The sequence below is a fragment of the Pseudomyrmex gracilis genome, unplaced genomic scaffold (assembly GCF_002006095.1).
Source record: "Pseudomyrmex gracilis isolate BER0280 unplaced genomic scaffold, ASM200609v1 scaffold_219, whole genome shotgun sequence".
Taxonomy (NCBI): domain Eukaryota; kingdom Metazoa; phylum Arthropoda; class Insecta; order Hymenoptera; family Formicidae; genus Pseudomyrmex; species Pseudomyrmex gracilis.
The window spans coordinates 72,795-87,833 of record NW_018020803.1 but is presented as its reverse complement, the minus strand read 5'-3'; the positions used below and the strand labels follow the sequence as shown (position 1 = coordinate 87,833).

Genomic DNA, 15,039 nt, shown 5'->3' with positions numbered 1-15,039 from the left:
CAATAAGGATTAGAAGACGTTTCTATTTACATAATAGCATTTTGTACGCGTAACTATTGAAATTACTTTTGATGAAAGTGAAAAAAAAGTGTGTCTGTTGAATGTATTCGGACGGTTTTGCGCACAAATTTCAATATAAAAAACTCGCGCGAATTTATATTGACTGACTGAGATATCGATTTACTTTTACCTCTCTCATATAATTTCTATCGTTAAGAGAAGTAAGGTTTCGATTGTTATAAACAGCGTATATACAATAATGTAACGTGTCGACAGTAATTGATACGTATAAAAAAAAAGCAAATCAGACAATGTTAAAAAAAATGCACGTGCTAAAGTTTACACTTCTAATCTGCGCGTTTGCCGGATGTTGGCAACCGTCTTCGTGGACTGCAATATATAAACACATAATTTACAAAACGTACTCGCTGTTTCTCGTTTCCTCGTTATATTTATTTTCAACGTCTCAATTTATGAACATCGTGCTGAACGTTGAGAATTCTGACGAGTTCATCGATTCTTTATACATGATGTTAACCGTATTCGTCGCAGGTTACAAGCAAGTTTACATGTGGATAGATCGCAAAAATGTCATGATGATAATTAATGTGCTTGAAAAAAAACCTTTTGCACCGTGTGAAGCGCGGGAAGAAATAATCCAACAAAAATTTGAAAGACTGATCCGGTAAGTGATTTGGAATTTTGCGATCAATTGCAATTTTTTTAACAATGACGAAAAAAACGATAATTGTCCGATAACATGATTCAGACATTTGATTTTCTTTTCTAAGTACTTTAAATGTATGTTACAGAAGGAGCACGTTGCGATATTTGATTATCGTTCTAGGTGCAATCATATCGGTGATTGCAACGTCTGTTTTTCTGGAATTCAAGAAAAGAAACTTGACATACAAAGCATGGATTCCGTTCGATTATTCGAATTTCGTTGTATACTTTCTTATATACTCTTACCAATTAGTAGGCATGGCAACTTCCGGTATAGTGAACGTCGCTTGTGAGAGCGTAATTAGCGGACTGTTGCTGCATATCTGCTGTCAGCTCGAAATTTTGGAGTATCGATTGACAAAATTGACGCATAGTGAAAATATTTTACCCGATTGTATTCGTCACCATAATCTTATTTTTGAGTTAGTTCTTTTAACGCAAGTTTGCCATTCCAAAGCTGTGGACTGCATGGAAAATAATATTTCGAGTAATCTCATTAATTGTTTTAAGTATCACACATTTGAACATTGGCTAACAAGTATCGCACACAAGATTGTTTCTTATTTTCTTAGATTTATCAATTTAAATTTGTGTTTTACATGTTCTTTCCATCTCTCTCTCTTTATATATATATATATATATATTTAATATTTATTATTTAAATAAAACTTCAAGTTTTTATATAAAAAAAATTACAATTTTTTCTATTCGCTCAGAAATCAATGTTCCGTTTATTTACAGATATGCGTGCACAGTGAATAACATGTTTGCAAAAATAATCGCCCTCCAGTTTGCAGTGAGCATGTTGGTAGTGTGTTCAAACATGTATCGAATAGCGATGGCAACGGATTTTGCGACCATTATCTCATTATTGGTATATACGAGTGCGATATTGACGCAAATTTTCATTTACTGCTGGTTTGGAAACGAAGTCAAGTTAAAAGTTAGTCTAAAATACATAAAGTATATTTAAATAATTAGATAATGAAAAACAAAGAAAAAAGGAACAGATTTCATCATTTAAAATAAACATATATCAAATTTGTTTATTTTATGTAACAAGCAATAATTTGTATTTATAGAGTGTACACTTGATGAGTGGTATTTATAATATGGAATGGCCAACGCTTAGTAATAACAACAAGAGAAATCTTCTAATCATTATGAAACGCTCGTTAACTCCCATTGAATTTAGTAGTGTATACATACTTACGCTGAATCTCGAGTCGTTTGTAAGTGTAAGTATCAAAGCGATAGAAATTTCTTCGAGTACTTTATTTACACAAACACTTTTATGTATGCATCCAAACTTTCTTGCAGTTACTTAAAATGTCATATTCGATGTATAACGTTCTACATCAAACGCAAGAATAATTAGTCTGATTTAACGAACAAAAAGTTTTTACTCACATTTATCTTGTTGAAACGAAATTACGGAACATATAGAAATTGATATGTAGAAATAAAGTTGAAAAAAATAAAACAGAAAATTTGAAAAATATTTTCTAGCATACAAACGCCGAACCGTTCACAACAAATATACGTACTAAAGGTACTATTGCGTAATAATGTAACGGAAAATAACGTTTTAAAATTTTATGCAAGTAAAAATTACACAGCCATAATATTCCAGAAATCACAATTGCACGTATTCTTCTAACTAAATTCTTTATAAAGAGAGATATATTGTGTATACAAGAAAACATTAAAACTTAAACTTCTTTATTTAATATAAAGTAGATATACATACGAGGGAAATAATATGATACTCTTACATTTTTATTCGAAAAAGTGAAGAATTTTTTTCTCCGAATATTTTATTTGTCTTTTTATTCCTTTATTTCTGTAAAAATAAACGAGCAATAAGCAATTCTTTTTTTTTTTTACTAAAGAATATATGACATGTGTATACATTCCGTCTTTATTTATGAAAATATTCTTCTGAGAGCACCGTCGCAAGTCAGTTATTACGATAATGAATACTAAAGATATATGAATATAAAAGGGTTTCAGTAGATAGGACAGTGTAGAGTCGTGAGAGGCTATAGATTAGCTTTCATAAATAATTTCGGCCAACCTTTTGTATTTATATGTTTTTTTTGCTTTTGTACATTTTCTTCGTTTTATTCGCGACAAAGATTGTTCTAAGTAGCTTTGATACCACACTCGGCGCATAAGTGTGAAATAGAATACCCGGAATGCAATACGATATTTAAGATGAGCATACTGAAATTTACACTTGTAATCTGCACAATAGCCGGATTCTGGCAACCACCGTCATGGTCGTCGTTGTATAAACATATAATTTACAAAATTTACGCGCTGTTTTTGATCTCCTCGTTTTATTTATTTATAATATCGCAATTTATGAACATCGTACTCAATGTCGACAACTCTGACGAACTCACCGACTCCATGTACATGATGTTGACCGTGTTCGTCGCGGGTTATAAACAAGTTTGTATTTGGACGGATCGTAAAACTGTCAGAATGATAATCAGCGTACTCACTGACAGGCCATTTAAACCATCCGTATCGGATGAAGTAACAATTCGAGACAAGTTCGAGAAAAGAATACAGTAAGTATATTGTCAAAATATTATCAACGCATTTTGTTTTACGCACACGCTGACTTTAAGTGTATATAACCCAGATAGCCAAATGTGAAAACTCAATATAAAGCAAATCATTGTATAGATTAAGTTGCTCGCCAATTGCTGTTGTGTTGTTTTTATTTAGTGCAACGAAAATGTTTTTGTCAATTCAGTATCAATATGCTGAGTTTTATTATCAATTGTTGTAGCCAATGCCCGGTAAACAATTTTCCATGTATAAAATTGTGTGGACATATTCGATATATAAATTTGCATAATTAGATATAATAAGTTTAATTTGTGTGTAAATATATATGATTATATATCAAAAATTTTTTTAAAATATAATAAAAATATAGTTTTATATACTTTTTTTGTATCTAACATGATACTAATAGATACTAATAGATTTTGTGATTTGATATGGAATATCTCTGAAGCCATTCTCTTAAAAAAAGAAATTGTCCGTGTATAAAATTGTATGGACATATTCGGCATATAAATTTGCATAATTAGATATAATTATTTTAATTTGTGTATAAGTATATATGAAAAATTTTTTACCCGGTATTTATGACAAGTGAGTCAGCAATATGTGAGCAGTAATTTTTATTCGCAAGTTGAGAAAAATAATATAAGTTTATTGCCGAGATGAGTTGTTGGAAACTTGCTGTTATTATATTTTGAAAACTGTTGCTGGCAAGAACATACTGAAAAGAGAATACATCCTTTTGTTACATTGCTGAAAACATATGAGCAATATTTGTGGCAAGTTGCCAACAACTTGCACTCAGTTGGCTATCTGGGAAATTTTACTGTGTAAACAAAATATTTTTTAAATCAATTAATATCAAATTTGGAAATATTTCTGATAAATTTGTAGGATCAATACGTTACGTTACTTGACTTTCGTGGGTATCGGAGTTGTTTCAGTATTTTTGTCGTCTGTTTTCATGGACTTCATGAAAGGAAACTTGACATACAAAGCATGGGTGCCGTTCGATTATTCATCCCCTTTTAGATTTACTCTTGTTTACATTAATCAGATGATCGGCATGTCAATGTCCGGCTTAGTTAACGTCGCTTGCGAAAGCCTGATTTTCGGACTGTTGTTGCATACGTGTTGTCAATTCGAGATACTGGAATACAGGTTGACAAAAATTGCGCAGAATCAAGACGTCCTACGTGACTGTATACGTCATCATAATCTCGTGTTTCAGTTAGGTCTCTTATTTTGATCTTTTTTTTTTCACTTTTTTCTTTGAATCCACTTTTGATTTATACGTTGTTGTTTCTTTTGCCGTTAAAACTTGTCTCTTTCTCTCTATTATAGATTCGCGTATACGATGAACAGAATGTTTTCAAAAATAATTTCTGTTCAATTCACAGTAAGCATGTTGGTGACATGTTCCAATTTGTATCGAATGACTATGGTAAAAAATTACGTGCAAATCATTCCATTAATGTTATATACAGGCTGCATGCTAATTCAGATTTTCATCTATTGTTGGTTTGGAAATGAAATCAAATTAAAAGTATATGCTTCTGACTTTCTGCTATAGTTACACGACAGAATTTTAATTAATCAAAATAAAATAATTAATATATAAATATAAATACGTTATTTCTGTTAAAACATGTGCAATATTTTTGTTCGGTTTTATAGAGTGTTGAAATGACGAATAGTATTTATAACGTAGAATGGCTGACACTTGACGTTAGCAACAAGAGAAGTTTTCTCATCATTATGAAACGTTCGATGTTTCCCATCGAATTTAGTAGCGCTTACATCATTACGATGAATCTTGACTCGTTTGTAGTTGTGAGTACATCTTAATTAATTAATTAAATTTAAAACTAATTTTTAAAATAAATATATCGCAAAACTATTTGCAATAACTTTAATTATACTCTCATTTTTTTTATACAGTTACTTAAGATGTCGTACTCGTCTTTCAGCTTGCTGCGTCAAGCTCAAGAATAACGATAAAAAAATAAAATTGATAGAATAAGTAGTTCAGAATTTAAGTATCAAATTGCCATATTTTTATTTCACATATAAATGTATCACAAGTTTATTAAATGTGTCATTTTATTTTAATGTTACATATAAAAAATAAAAAGTAATTAAATTTTTTTCAGTTTTTCAATATGCAATGGAATACTGTAATTATGCTTATATAGTCAATTTTTTCCTGTTACATAAAAAGATAAATAAGTGATTTATCTTATACGGTAAAAAACAAACGCACTGTCATACAACATACACACATTAAATACATACATTGCAATTTAACAAACACTGCGTCTCTACATTTAACAAAACTGAGTCTACAATTAAAGAATCTATTCCGGCTCTGTAGTTTCTAAACTAATAAATATATATTCGGTCATTGGTTCACGCTGGAGGAAGATGGCGTTGTTCAAATATATATATATATGAATATTGCGAGAAAAACTCCAAGTGCCTCGGTTGCCGAATAGGAAAGGCGACGGCACGGAAAGCCGGAGATTCCAGGTTCGACTCCTGGCCGAGGAGGAATGGCTCCAATGACCGAATATATATTTATTAGTTTAAAAACTGAGTCTCTATATAAAAAAAAATAATGAGCACTAATTAAGCCTTCACGGCTTGTTGTTTGATTATTTAAATAGTGTGTGAAATATATTTGAAGAATAATATTTTATATTGCATATACTTACATAATTTTTTTCATTTTCGCGCGATATTCGATCATGTGTAAAAGAATTTGTTTTACCATTTATATATAATTTATTACAAATTTTTAAAAGTTAAAATTTATCTGAAAGAGTGTTTCTTCGTTCGTGTAAAATTGTTAATTAATTCAATGATTGTGCGGAAAATGACTTCAGTTATAGTTCGCAAGCGTCATCGTTCCCGCGTTTCCTCGAGATTTGTTTTGTAGATTGGTCTACAGGTATTTTTTGCGGAATTACTGTTGGTCCTCACTTGCATATATTTTGGTCGTTTGTGTCTCGTCTTCCAATGAAGATAAGTATACAATCCCGCCAGCACGGTGCCTAATCCATTCAGAGCAAACGAGATGATAACAAGAAGCTTCAGAGTATTTTCTACTTCGGAACAATTAAGGTCCAAATATCTAATAGAACATACAAATTATTTTATATTAGTGCATACAATATATTTTACATTTGTTATTACATTTATACAATGGATAATAATATGATAAACAAAAAACATATGAGTAAAATAAATTCGGTAATTATTTAGAAAGCGGACTTTCTCACCGATTTCAATGAGCTTGAAATATGTTGTTAAGAACGTCGTTCTGAACAACTTTTTTCCCTATACATGTTACCGCCGCTTGGCTTTAGTTTTCGAGTTGTTAACAAAAGAAGTAATTGAATACTAATTTTCCAACACATTGTGTCGATTTCTCAAGTTAATATGTTCTTTGTATGACACGTGTAGGCAAGGGGGGCTGCGTTCCTCCAGGTGGAGTCCCTTCTCCTCCCCCCTCGAGGAAACGACTTCTGATTAAGTGTCGTTAAAAACCACGTATATACTATTGACATGAAGCGACATGTAATCGGAAGTCATTTCCTATTTTTCCTCAAAGGGGGAGCAGGGGGGGGGGCGGAGCCCCACCTGCCTACGCGTTTACAACATTAATTGACGAAATCTTGTTGAATAGATTGTGTAATGTAATAGTTTGCTTTAGATAAGAAATAAATTTACAATAAATCCTCGTTTTTGATACCAAGTCAATTTGCCAACTAAACAGTTTTGTTTACATCATACATTATCGCACGCAAATAGTTGAAGGAGAAGCTCCGCATCCATCTTCTTCACCACCTCATTGTCTACACGTGTGCGATAATGTGTGATAAAATCCAAATATTTACTTCAGAAATCGACACAATGGTGGAAAACAAGTATTCAATTATAAAACTTCTTTTGTTTATAAGTCGAAAACTAAAGCCGAGCGGCGGTAACATAAGGAAAAGTTGTTCAAAATAATGTCCTTAATAACATATATAAATAATTACCATAAATTCTTCAGAACTCAAAATATTTATAAAAAGCATGTTTTTACACTTTAAAACTTTATGTATACGTCAGAACAATACACTATTGTTGCGAAGAAAAATTGACGTTATAACTTCCTACGATTCTTCAAAGTGTCTTTTTTACGACGCTTCAAAGAATGTTATGCGACAGCGCTCGATTTTATGGCATACCTGATTGCACCTTTGAGTGAATCAGACGGCTCGTCACGTGGCCTGCATATGCACGTGGCATTTGGTACCTGTGCCGGAGTGCATTCCAATATCTTGAGACGCGAAAAATGCGCAACAGAGAATATGAACGCGCTTCCGCACGCAATGGTTGCTACAACCGTTAGAAATACGCTAAACACCTGTTTAACACAAGAAAACAAGCGAGAGATGAGATAATGACACAATATGTGTGTGCATGTGTATGTATCTTTATGTCATTAGTGTGTCAAAAAAATTGTACACACAAGAAAAAGAGAGAGAGAGAGAGAGAAAGAGAGAGAGAGAGAGAGAGAGAGAGAGAAAGAGAGAGAGAAAGTCTCAGTGAAAGAAAATTCTTTCAAGTGAAAAGCAGAATTCTTTTTCACAATTCAACGTTTAAAGATATCACAAGTAACGCAAAAAAGTGTTATATAATAAAATATTTATTAATATAGTGTATTATATTTTTATATTTAAATAGAGAATGTTAGAAAATTACATGAAAATTACTTGTTATGTAGATAATATTAGTGTCCGACCGAAACTAGTTTTTACAACCGAAACCGAAACCGAAACCGAATTTCGGTTTCTGTCTCAGTTTCGGCCGAAACCGAAACCGAAACCGAAACTTCCTTTTATAGTAATTCCTTATTACAGTTTTTTAGTTTGAGCCTGTTTCTGTTAAGTTTAGCTAGCTGCAGGTGCGTATGTGTTTAAAAAAGCCCTTATTCGATAAACAAATAGCTTTATTGCTCTTAGACAATCAACAAAAAAAAGTACCACAAACGTTCTTCTGTATGTGAGGTGAGGTGTGTAATTCACACAGAAAGAAAATCATTGATTAATGCAGTTTTTATTATCACAATATCAGTACTGTACTAATATCACACAATTATTATTACAGTCTCTTTGACAGTCAAAGTTTTAGTTATAAAAATAAATTAAAACTTGAGTTTGTAACAAAAAATATCAACATGTCAAGTACCTATTATTAATTCAAAGGCATATAATTACGCATTATCATAATAATAATTATAAAGTTGCCAACAAAAGATAGTTAAAAAAAAACTTTGTACTTAACAAGATTAAGTAAACAAAAACAAACTTTTTCTTTTATCTATAAAACGAAATAACTTCTATCTAACCTTTGGTTATTATTTAGCGCGACAAGTCGACAACTCACGAACACGAACAAAGTTTCGGTTTTGGTAGTAGTTTCGGCCGGTTCGCTGCCAAAACCGAAACTAAAACGAAACTCCAATTTTGCGTCGAAACTGGCCGAAACCGAAACCAAAACCGAATCTTCGGTCGGACACTAGATAATATATCTTAACAATACGAGAAATTGAAAAAAAAAAGTTGATTACTAAATGAGTCAGCTGTGAGATTGTTTTAATCTATGTGATGATTCACATAAAATTCTTACCTTGATACATGAAAGACAATATCCAGGTGACATATTTGGATATTCTTTTTTAAAACAACACAGCAGACAAATTCCGAAGCTTCCTGATAGTAAGAGCTAAAGATATTAAAAATATATGTAAGAGAATTATTAAATAAATAAACACAAGAAGACAATAATATTAAAGATTAATAAATTTATAGTGTAACACTATTACTTATGACACTTACAGATATTCCGCTCCAGTACGGATTATATTCGACAGGGAGATGTGGCGCCCAAAGCAACAACCATAACGATAGAGAAATCACCGCAATACCGAGAATAGTTTTCAACGTCGCTAGACATAGAGCTATTCGTCGATAATAGACCAAGGGAGGTATAAACTTTTCCGGACCTAAAAGTAAAGTCATTTTTTTTGGTTTTGTTAAGATTGATGCAGAATTTATGTAAATATATTTATAATAGCTTGATGCAGAATTTATGTAAATATATTTATGATAGCTTCAAATTTTATAGCAAAAATATATTTACATAGCTTCTAATTTTTATTTTTACAATATAAAAATTGTAGAAACAACTTCGATTTACAGTGCTTTTATCAAAAAGTTATAAATATTTTCTGTTAAAATACTCGAACAACACACCTAATAACTCGATCATAAAACAAGTCATAAATCTAGAAGGAAAGTGAATCGTTCCTTTGTTTCCCATCGTGATTCACATCCTTTCTTACAGTCGTATGAAACTATTCTCAAAAGAATAGTAATCCACGATAGTTGATAATTTTACAATGCAACTTTACGTTGCATCTGCTGTGAACGATCTTGCGAGATCTCTCGAGCCGTAGACAGTCAGGTATCCAGAGGCGATCGGTCGCCTATTAAGTAATTCCACTTTACTGGTAACCGGACATTTTCATGCTGTTTGCTACGACACACATTTCCTTCGTGGCGTAAAACGGACGACCGATATCCCGCGGTATCAAGAAACGCGCATAAAGAAAAGAAAGGAGATTTTACAGCACGGCGTCGTCACCGTCCCTCCTTACAAGGCATCTCTCAACCAGGTGATTGAACGTTGTGTCCTTGTCGTGTTAAAGCAGGAAACGCGCCCACCTCTAACCATTATTACACACGTACACATACACACATACACACACACACACACAAAATTAGTGAGGACTATTTTTCATTCAAAGCGAACGCAAAACGAACGCGCGGTTATTTTTTACGATAGCTCTATTTCTTGATTTTATTTAAATTATGAAGATTTTGTTTTTAATTAAAATGGTAAAGCGCACAAGTGGCAAAATAGATTCGGTTCCATCAATCGCGTTAATGTAAACTAAGTTACAACTGGTTATTTATTTGTGATTTTAACAAACTTTACAAACATTTGCAATTTATCTTTTGTATGCGTCACGTATCGATTGTATCGAACACACTGACCACGTGAACGACCTCGCTCTACGTGTAACGCATACGTTACGGCAAAGAGATAACAATGTTCAACGCAGTCTTCGTTGATACGTTGTGTCGTTACGGGCCGACGAATTCGCCACAAAGTATACGACCCACGTACTACACACATAACATGGAAATATACTGGGTGGTACGTTTTCATTATTTGCTGACCCCGATGCGTGAATAATGCTAATGATGTAGCTTGCGCAAGGAAACGTCTCCGGGAATAATTGAGTAATTGCCCTTTGTGCGCCGATCAGCGGTCATTAAATGTGTGCTCGAATTCGTCAAATGAATTATTTAGTTTCTAATACGCAAGTAAAACCTTTATATTAATTAACATGAGATTAAGAAAAAAGACAATTGTTTATGCGAAACGCGTCGAGATCTTCTGCAAATTGATTAACAAGCGAATATGTGAATCTGTCTGAAAAAAATCTCGTCGTAAAATTGTTTATAAGTTCTACAAACGTTTTCGATCCAACGAAAACGGCGCCAAAACAGTGCGTCCGTCTTTTTCATCAAGATGAACACGGACTACAATTACGCGACGTAAGGACGCCGACAATTGGGCATAAGAATAGCGGGGTCGATCTGCCAGTTTTATCCCTCCCGGTCCCGAAATAGAGTCAGGACCATGGTGAATATACGTGAACGACCGTTGAAGAGCGAAGCGGAATCACGGTACGTACGCATTTCATCAATTCCGTCCCTTCGTGCGTACGCACGTGTCGGTAGTATTTCCCTCGCGAAGAAACGGCAGTTACTTCGCGCAGACGTAACACATCATTTTTGTTTTTTTGCTTTTAAGTAGAATTTGAATATCAGCAGTAGTAGAAATATATAGCGGATGGCGCGATTTTTATTTATTGTTATTTTTTTTCCTTCGTCTAGATGTTTAAACATAATTGAGTTATTTCCACTTTTGTATAATTTGAATTATTATTTCTCATGAAATGATTTTCTCAAAAACAATTGTTAGAATTTTCCAAGTATAACGCAATAATAATAATAATAATAACGAGTAAGAGTTAATTGCGGTGCGAAATAAGGCAATTAAAACTTAACGATAAATTTCTTTGTACTTGCTCACACAAACGCATTTCGAACGCGTACCAAAAAGGAGCACGCGATATGTTTCCGGTCCGGTACTTCCGCTATCTGCGGAGAACCATGTGCATCCACTTTAAAGTCCGTACGTGCGGTGGGCAGCGAAGCAAGAAACGTTTTAAACTCGATGGAATATACGCGCAGGCGAGTACCTTTTTCAGGAAAAAAAATAAGTCTCTTTTTTTTTTACAAAAAACAACATATTATTGTTTTACTTAACAAAGAATTGAAACTCTTGAGATTGTAAAATTAACAACGCGAAGATTAAGAGAGAAACATCAAGTGTCTCGTTGGCCGAATTAGAAAGGCGATCGCACGGAAAGCGAGAAATTCCAGGTTCGACTCGTGGCCGAGATGATTTTTTCGCAATATTTTACAATTAGACACGGGGAGAGAGGGTATACGGGCAATTGTTATACACGAGATGCAAATATAACATCCTATACGAACTTACGAATTTCAATTAAAAATTCAAGTGTGTAAAATTTACAAAAAAAAAAAAATATATATATATATATATATATTTCGCACGAACATCCGGCATTAGATCTTTATTGACCGTTTAAACTTCACATTGTTGTTGTTTTATACTATTATACTATTGTTTGTTCAAAGAAAATATTTTTGAAATTTTATCTCTTTTTATTTATCTTATTCGTTTTATCTTTGATAGAAAGGAAGTTTACATCGTAACAATACGGTATTTGTTTTTTTTGTTTTTTACGAGTGCATTATTCCACGGACAAAAAACATCCGTCATTGCACCGGTGTTGTCGTGTGTATTTTCATCACTTCTAGCGCTTTTCATTATAACTGCCATTTATATACCGCGCGCATTTTACGCTATCTAATTACCGCAATGATAAAGAACCGCGCTGCACTTTCCTGCGTTCACGGTGAACGCTAATTGTAATCTTCCTGTCTGCCTTGGCAGCAACCTCTCTCGGGTCCTGTCGGGCGACCGGCCCATTAACAAGGAACAACAATTCGTGCGCTCGTTAACGCAAAATTATACAGTCGCGGTTATAATGTGTCGCGCGCGAGAGAAGCTTATATTATCGGAAGAAATCGAAAAAATCAAGCTACACCGGCCCGGTTGCATTCCATTCACCCGGTAAGCAAGATTCTCTCGCGAGAGAAATCAATCGTGGATATATATCGCCGTAAAAATCAAATAATCATATATGCTCGTACGTACATATATATATATATATATGTTTCATTGAGAAGAAAACGCAAAAAGAGGTTGTTGCGTTTTTTCTCATCGATTCTTCGCTGATTTATGCGCATATTCTTAAAAGCATGTTTAGAAAAATACTTGCCTTTGGATAATGTAACTTTTTTGGTGATTCTACGTGTGTTCATGGTAACTGAAAGAAAGACAAAAAAAAAAACAAAAAAAAGCGTGTCGCATTTAAATAATCGAGAGTAATCGTAAATCGACCGCGGTCAAATGTCTAATTGCGTTGCTCAAAACGGATTTGCACACAATTTTTTTCAATTTTTATCCCAACTACTTCATCAGAAACAAATTCTTTTTCGTGACAACAAGAACGAAATAAAAAGGAGTTTTTTGAAACGTAAAAAAGCGTCACAATAACTCACAGTGGCCGGTCCGATGCATTACGATCATCCTGCTGTGCCTCAGGGAATTTCTTGTGGGTGTATGTCGTCCGGCTATTTGACAGGCTGCCAAATTGACAGGAACTGTGGTTGACAAGCAGTTGGCCATCGATGGCGCACGACCGAACTCCTTCTCTTTATTATCTCCGCGACCGGTTCGTTCGATGTTACCAGTCGACACCGCACCTGTCAGCAGTAAAATGTTCGGTAGAATTACTCTCAGGTGTAAATATTTTTCCCGCATCGTACGTCTGTTACTTTTTTTTGTGATAAAAAAAAATTCAATATTTCACCGGCATGTGTGTGTTTCGCGAAATTCACATGAAAATTCAGAACGATAAGGTTCCGCACAATGAAAACATCTGAGGTGGAACAAACAGGTCAACTTGACTTGAACGATTAAAACAAAGCGCACGAGAGATAGACAATTTAATTTATTAATACCGTGTCCTTCTTTTTTCTGTAATTCTTACGTCAATTTAAAAAAAAAAAAATAGATTGGATTTTTTCTCGGTAAACATTTTAGCGATATATATTATTCAGAAAATCAACATTTTAATTTACATAAAAATGATTATAATAAATCACTCACATGTTCGCGTGTGTGTAAAGAGTCTTAATTGCTAATAAATAAACAAGCTCGTAAAAAAGTCATTAAATGCTAATTTACGAAATAGCATGACAGTTTGATCTTGAACAATGATTAAAACATAGTGAATGACACAATGAAAAAGCACAATCTCGAGATAATAAAGCAAATTTATACTAAAAAAATTTAATTTTTCAACTCACTTTTAACCTTGGCAGTGTGAATCTTTGACACATTGCCCGTGCTGACAGCGCTAGTAACTCTATTATTGTTGTTGCTAATATTGTTGTTATTATTGCTTTGATTAACATTGGATGTACCGTTGCAGTCGCGGATGTAAGACATCGCGCCGATCATGTTCGGGCTGGCGAAGAGCGATCCCGGGGGAGGTGTGTTCGACGACATCACGTCTGGGGTCTGAAACAAGGATCATATTAATTGGTAAATATTTTCTTTTGCTAATACTCGCGAGAACTGTAGAAGCTCCGAAACTTTTGGCGGGAGAGTTGCATTATGGATTGTCGTGAATTTCAATGAAATTTGCAATGAAAATTAATTTGCAATAAATTAAAATAAAAAATTGAAAAAAAAGAACAATAGACGATAGACAACGCGTCGACATTTCTTGTTTATAAAAAAAGGAAGATAATACACAAATTAAAAAATCCGAAGAAATCAATCTCCGATCGATAACAAACGAGTCAGTTGCAGATGTACGAAATCTTCTTCCACAGAAATACAGAAAAAAGCAAAACTAGTTATGGTGGATAAATTGTACCTTGTAATTGTCGTATAAGCTTACAGGCCGGCTCCTCGGCGGGCACTGAATCTCTTCCACAGGCTGCATCGTATCTATATTGTGACAGTGACCCTAAGGGATGCGCGCGCAACTTTACGAAACGTCCTTCGCATAGGTCGCTCTCCCTTTTTGTTTTTATCTTCACTTTTGTCGGATCTGTATAAGATGCGCGACACATAACGAGATCGTAATTAAAGGCCGCGAATTAGCATTATGTTATGTGCACAATTATGACACGCGGTAAGTATAATTTCACACGTAACATAAAAAGAATCGCAATTACGTTTCTCGCGTGTTTCAGTTTAAAGAGCAATAATTATTGAATTGCCGCGTTTATAGAAGAAGTTTGATTTATTGCACATCTCGTCTGTAGTTTGTAGTTAAATCTATTTATAATTAAAGCTATTTGAATATAACGAGATAAATACAGATTGACGCTCTGTAGATCTCTTTTTTTTTTTTTTTTTTTTTTTTTTTTTTTTTTT

The 15,039-nt window shown here is 33.6% G+C and overlaps 3 protein-coding genes and 1 long non-coding RNA gene across 5 annotated transcripts in view; 3 read left to right on the top strand and 1 right to left on the bottom strand.

Annotated features, from left to right (window-relative positions):
- Positions 1 to 323: 323 nt before the first annotated feature.
- Positions 324 to 2,100, top strand: LOC109858682 (odorant receptor 46a-like). The gene is made up of 5 exons (XM_020436177.1): positions 324 to 685; positions 813 to 1,148; positions 1,468 to 1,669; positions 1,809 to 1,964; positions 2,047 to 2,100. The coding sequence occupies exons 1-5, from the start codon at positions 324 to 326 to the stop codon at positions 2,098 to 2,100; spliced, it is 1,110 nt and encodes a 369-aa protein (XP_020291766.1).
- Positions 2,101 to 2,567: 467 nt separating this feature from the next.
- Positions 2,568 to 5,810, top strand: LOC109858683 (odorant receptor 46a-like). Its single transcript, XM_020436178.1, has 5 exons — positions 2,568 to 3,305; positions 4,204 to 4,539; positions 4,654 to 4,855; positions 4,987 to 5,142; positions 5,251 to 5,810. Exons 1-5 carry the CDS (start codon positions 2,944 to 2,946, stop codon positions 5,302 to 5,304), a joined length of 1,110 nt encoding a protein of 369 aa, XP_020291767.1. The 5' UTR covers positions 2,568 to 2,943; the 3' UTR covers positions 5,305 to 5,810.
- A 92-nt stretch (positions 5,811 to 5,902) lies between these two features.
- LOC109858681 overlaps positions 5,903 to 15,039 on the bottom strand; it is a 9,613-nt gene continuing 476 nt past the window's right edge. Inside the window, exons 2-9 of one of the 2 annotated variants that reach the window (XM_020436175.1) lie at positions 14,534 to 14,710; positions 13,959 to 14,172; positions 13,149 to 13,352; positions 12,866 to 12,913; positions 9,198 to 9,364; positions 8,989 to 9,084; positions 7,545 to 7,723; positions 5,903 to 6,442 (exon numbers count right to left, since the gene is read on the bottom strand). In XM_020436175.1, coding sequence (XP_020291764.1) covers positions 6,211 to 6,442; positions 7,545 to 7,723; positions 8,989 to 9,084; positions 9,198 to 9,364; positions 12,866 to 12,913; positions 13,149 to 13,352; positions 13,959 to 14,172; positions 14,534 to 14,602 — 1,209 coding nt within the window. In that variant the 5' untranslated portion in view covers positions 14,603 to 14,710 and the 3' untranslated portion in view covers positions 5,903 to 6,210. The remainder of the gene's footprint in view (positions 6,443 to 7,544; positions 7,724 to 8,988; positions 9,085 to 9,197; positions 9,365 to 12,865; positions 12,914 to 13,148; positions 13,353 to 13,958; positions 14,173 to 14,533; positions 14,711 to 15,039) is intronic. The other variant, XM_020436176.1, reaches the window with a different exon arrangement.
- Positions 9,571 to 15,039, top strand: part of LOC109858685 — a 5,967-nt gene continuing 498 nt past the window's right edge. Inside the window, exons 1-2 of the long non-coding RNA XR_002250643.1 lie at positions 9,571 to 11,117; positions 14,084 to 14,196. This is a non-coding gene — a long non-coding RNA (uncharacterized LOC109858685). The remainder of the gene's footprint in view (positions 11,118 to 14,083; positions 14,197 to 15,039) is intronic.

What these genes read in the sequence shown, in the direction of transcription:
- LOC109858682 (XM_020436177.1), top strand. Translation starts at nt 324, where the DNA reads ATGCACGTGCTAAAGTTTACACTTCTAATCTGCGCGTTTGCCGGATGT. An exon ending in AAATTTGAAAGACTGATCCG is followed by an intron (nt 686 to 812) that starts GTAAGTGATTTG and finishes TGTATGTTACAG; the next exon opens with AAGGAGCACGTTGCGATATT. An exon ending in ATCTCGAGTCGTTTGTAAGT is followed by an intron (nt 1,965 to 2,046) that starts GTAAGTATCAAA and finishes ACTTTCTTGCAG; the next exon opens with TTACTTAAAATGTCATATTC.
- LOC109858683 (XM_020436178.1), top strand. Translation starts at nt 2,944, where the DNA reads ATGAGCATACTGAAATTTACACTTGTAATCTGCACAATAGCCGGATTC. An exon ending in GAAATGAAATCAAATTAAAA is followed by an intron (nt 4,856 to 4,986) that starts GTATATGCTTCT and finishes TCGGTTTTATAG; the next exon opens with AGTGTTGAAATGACGAATAG. An exon ending in ATCTTGACTCGTTTGTAGTT is followed by an intron (nt 5,143 to 5,250) that starts GTGAGTACATCT and finishes TTTTTTATACAG; the next exon opens with TTACTTAAGATGTCGTACTC.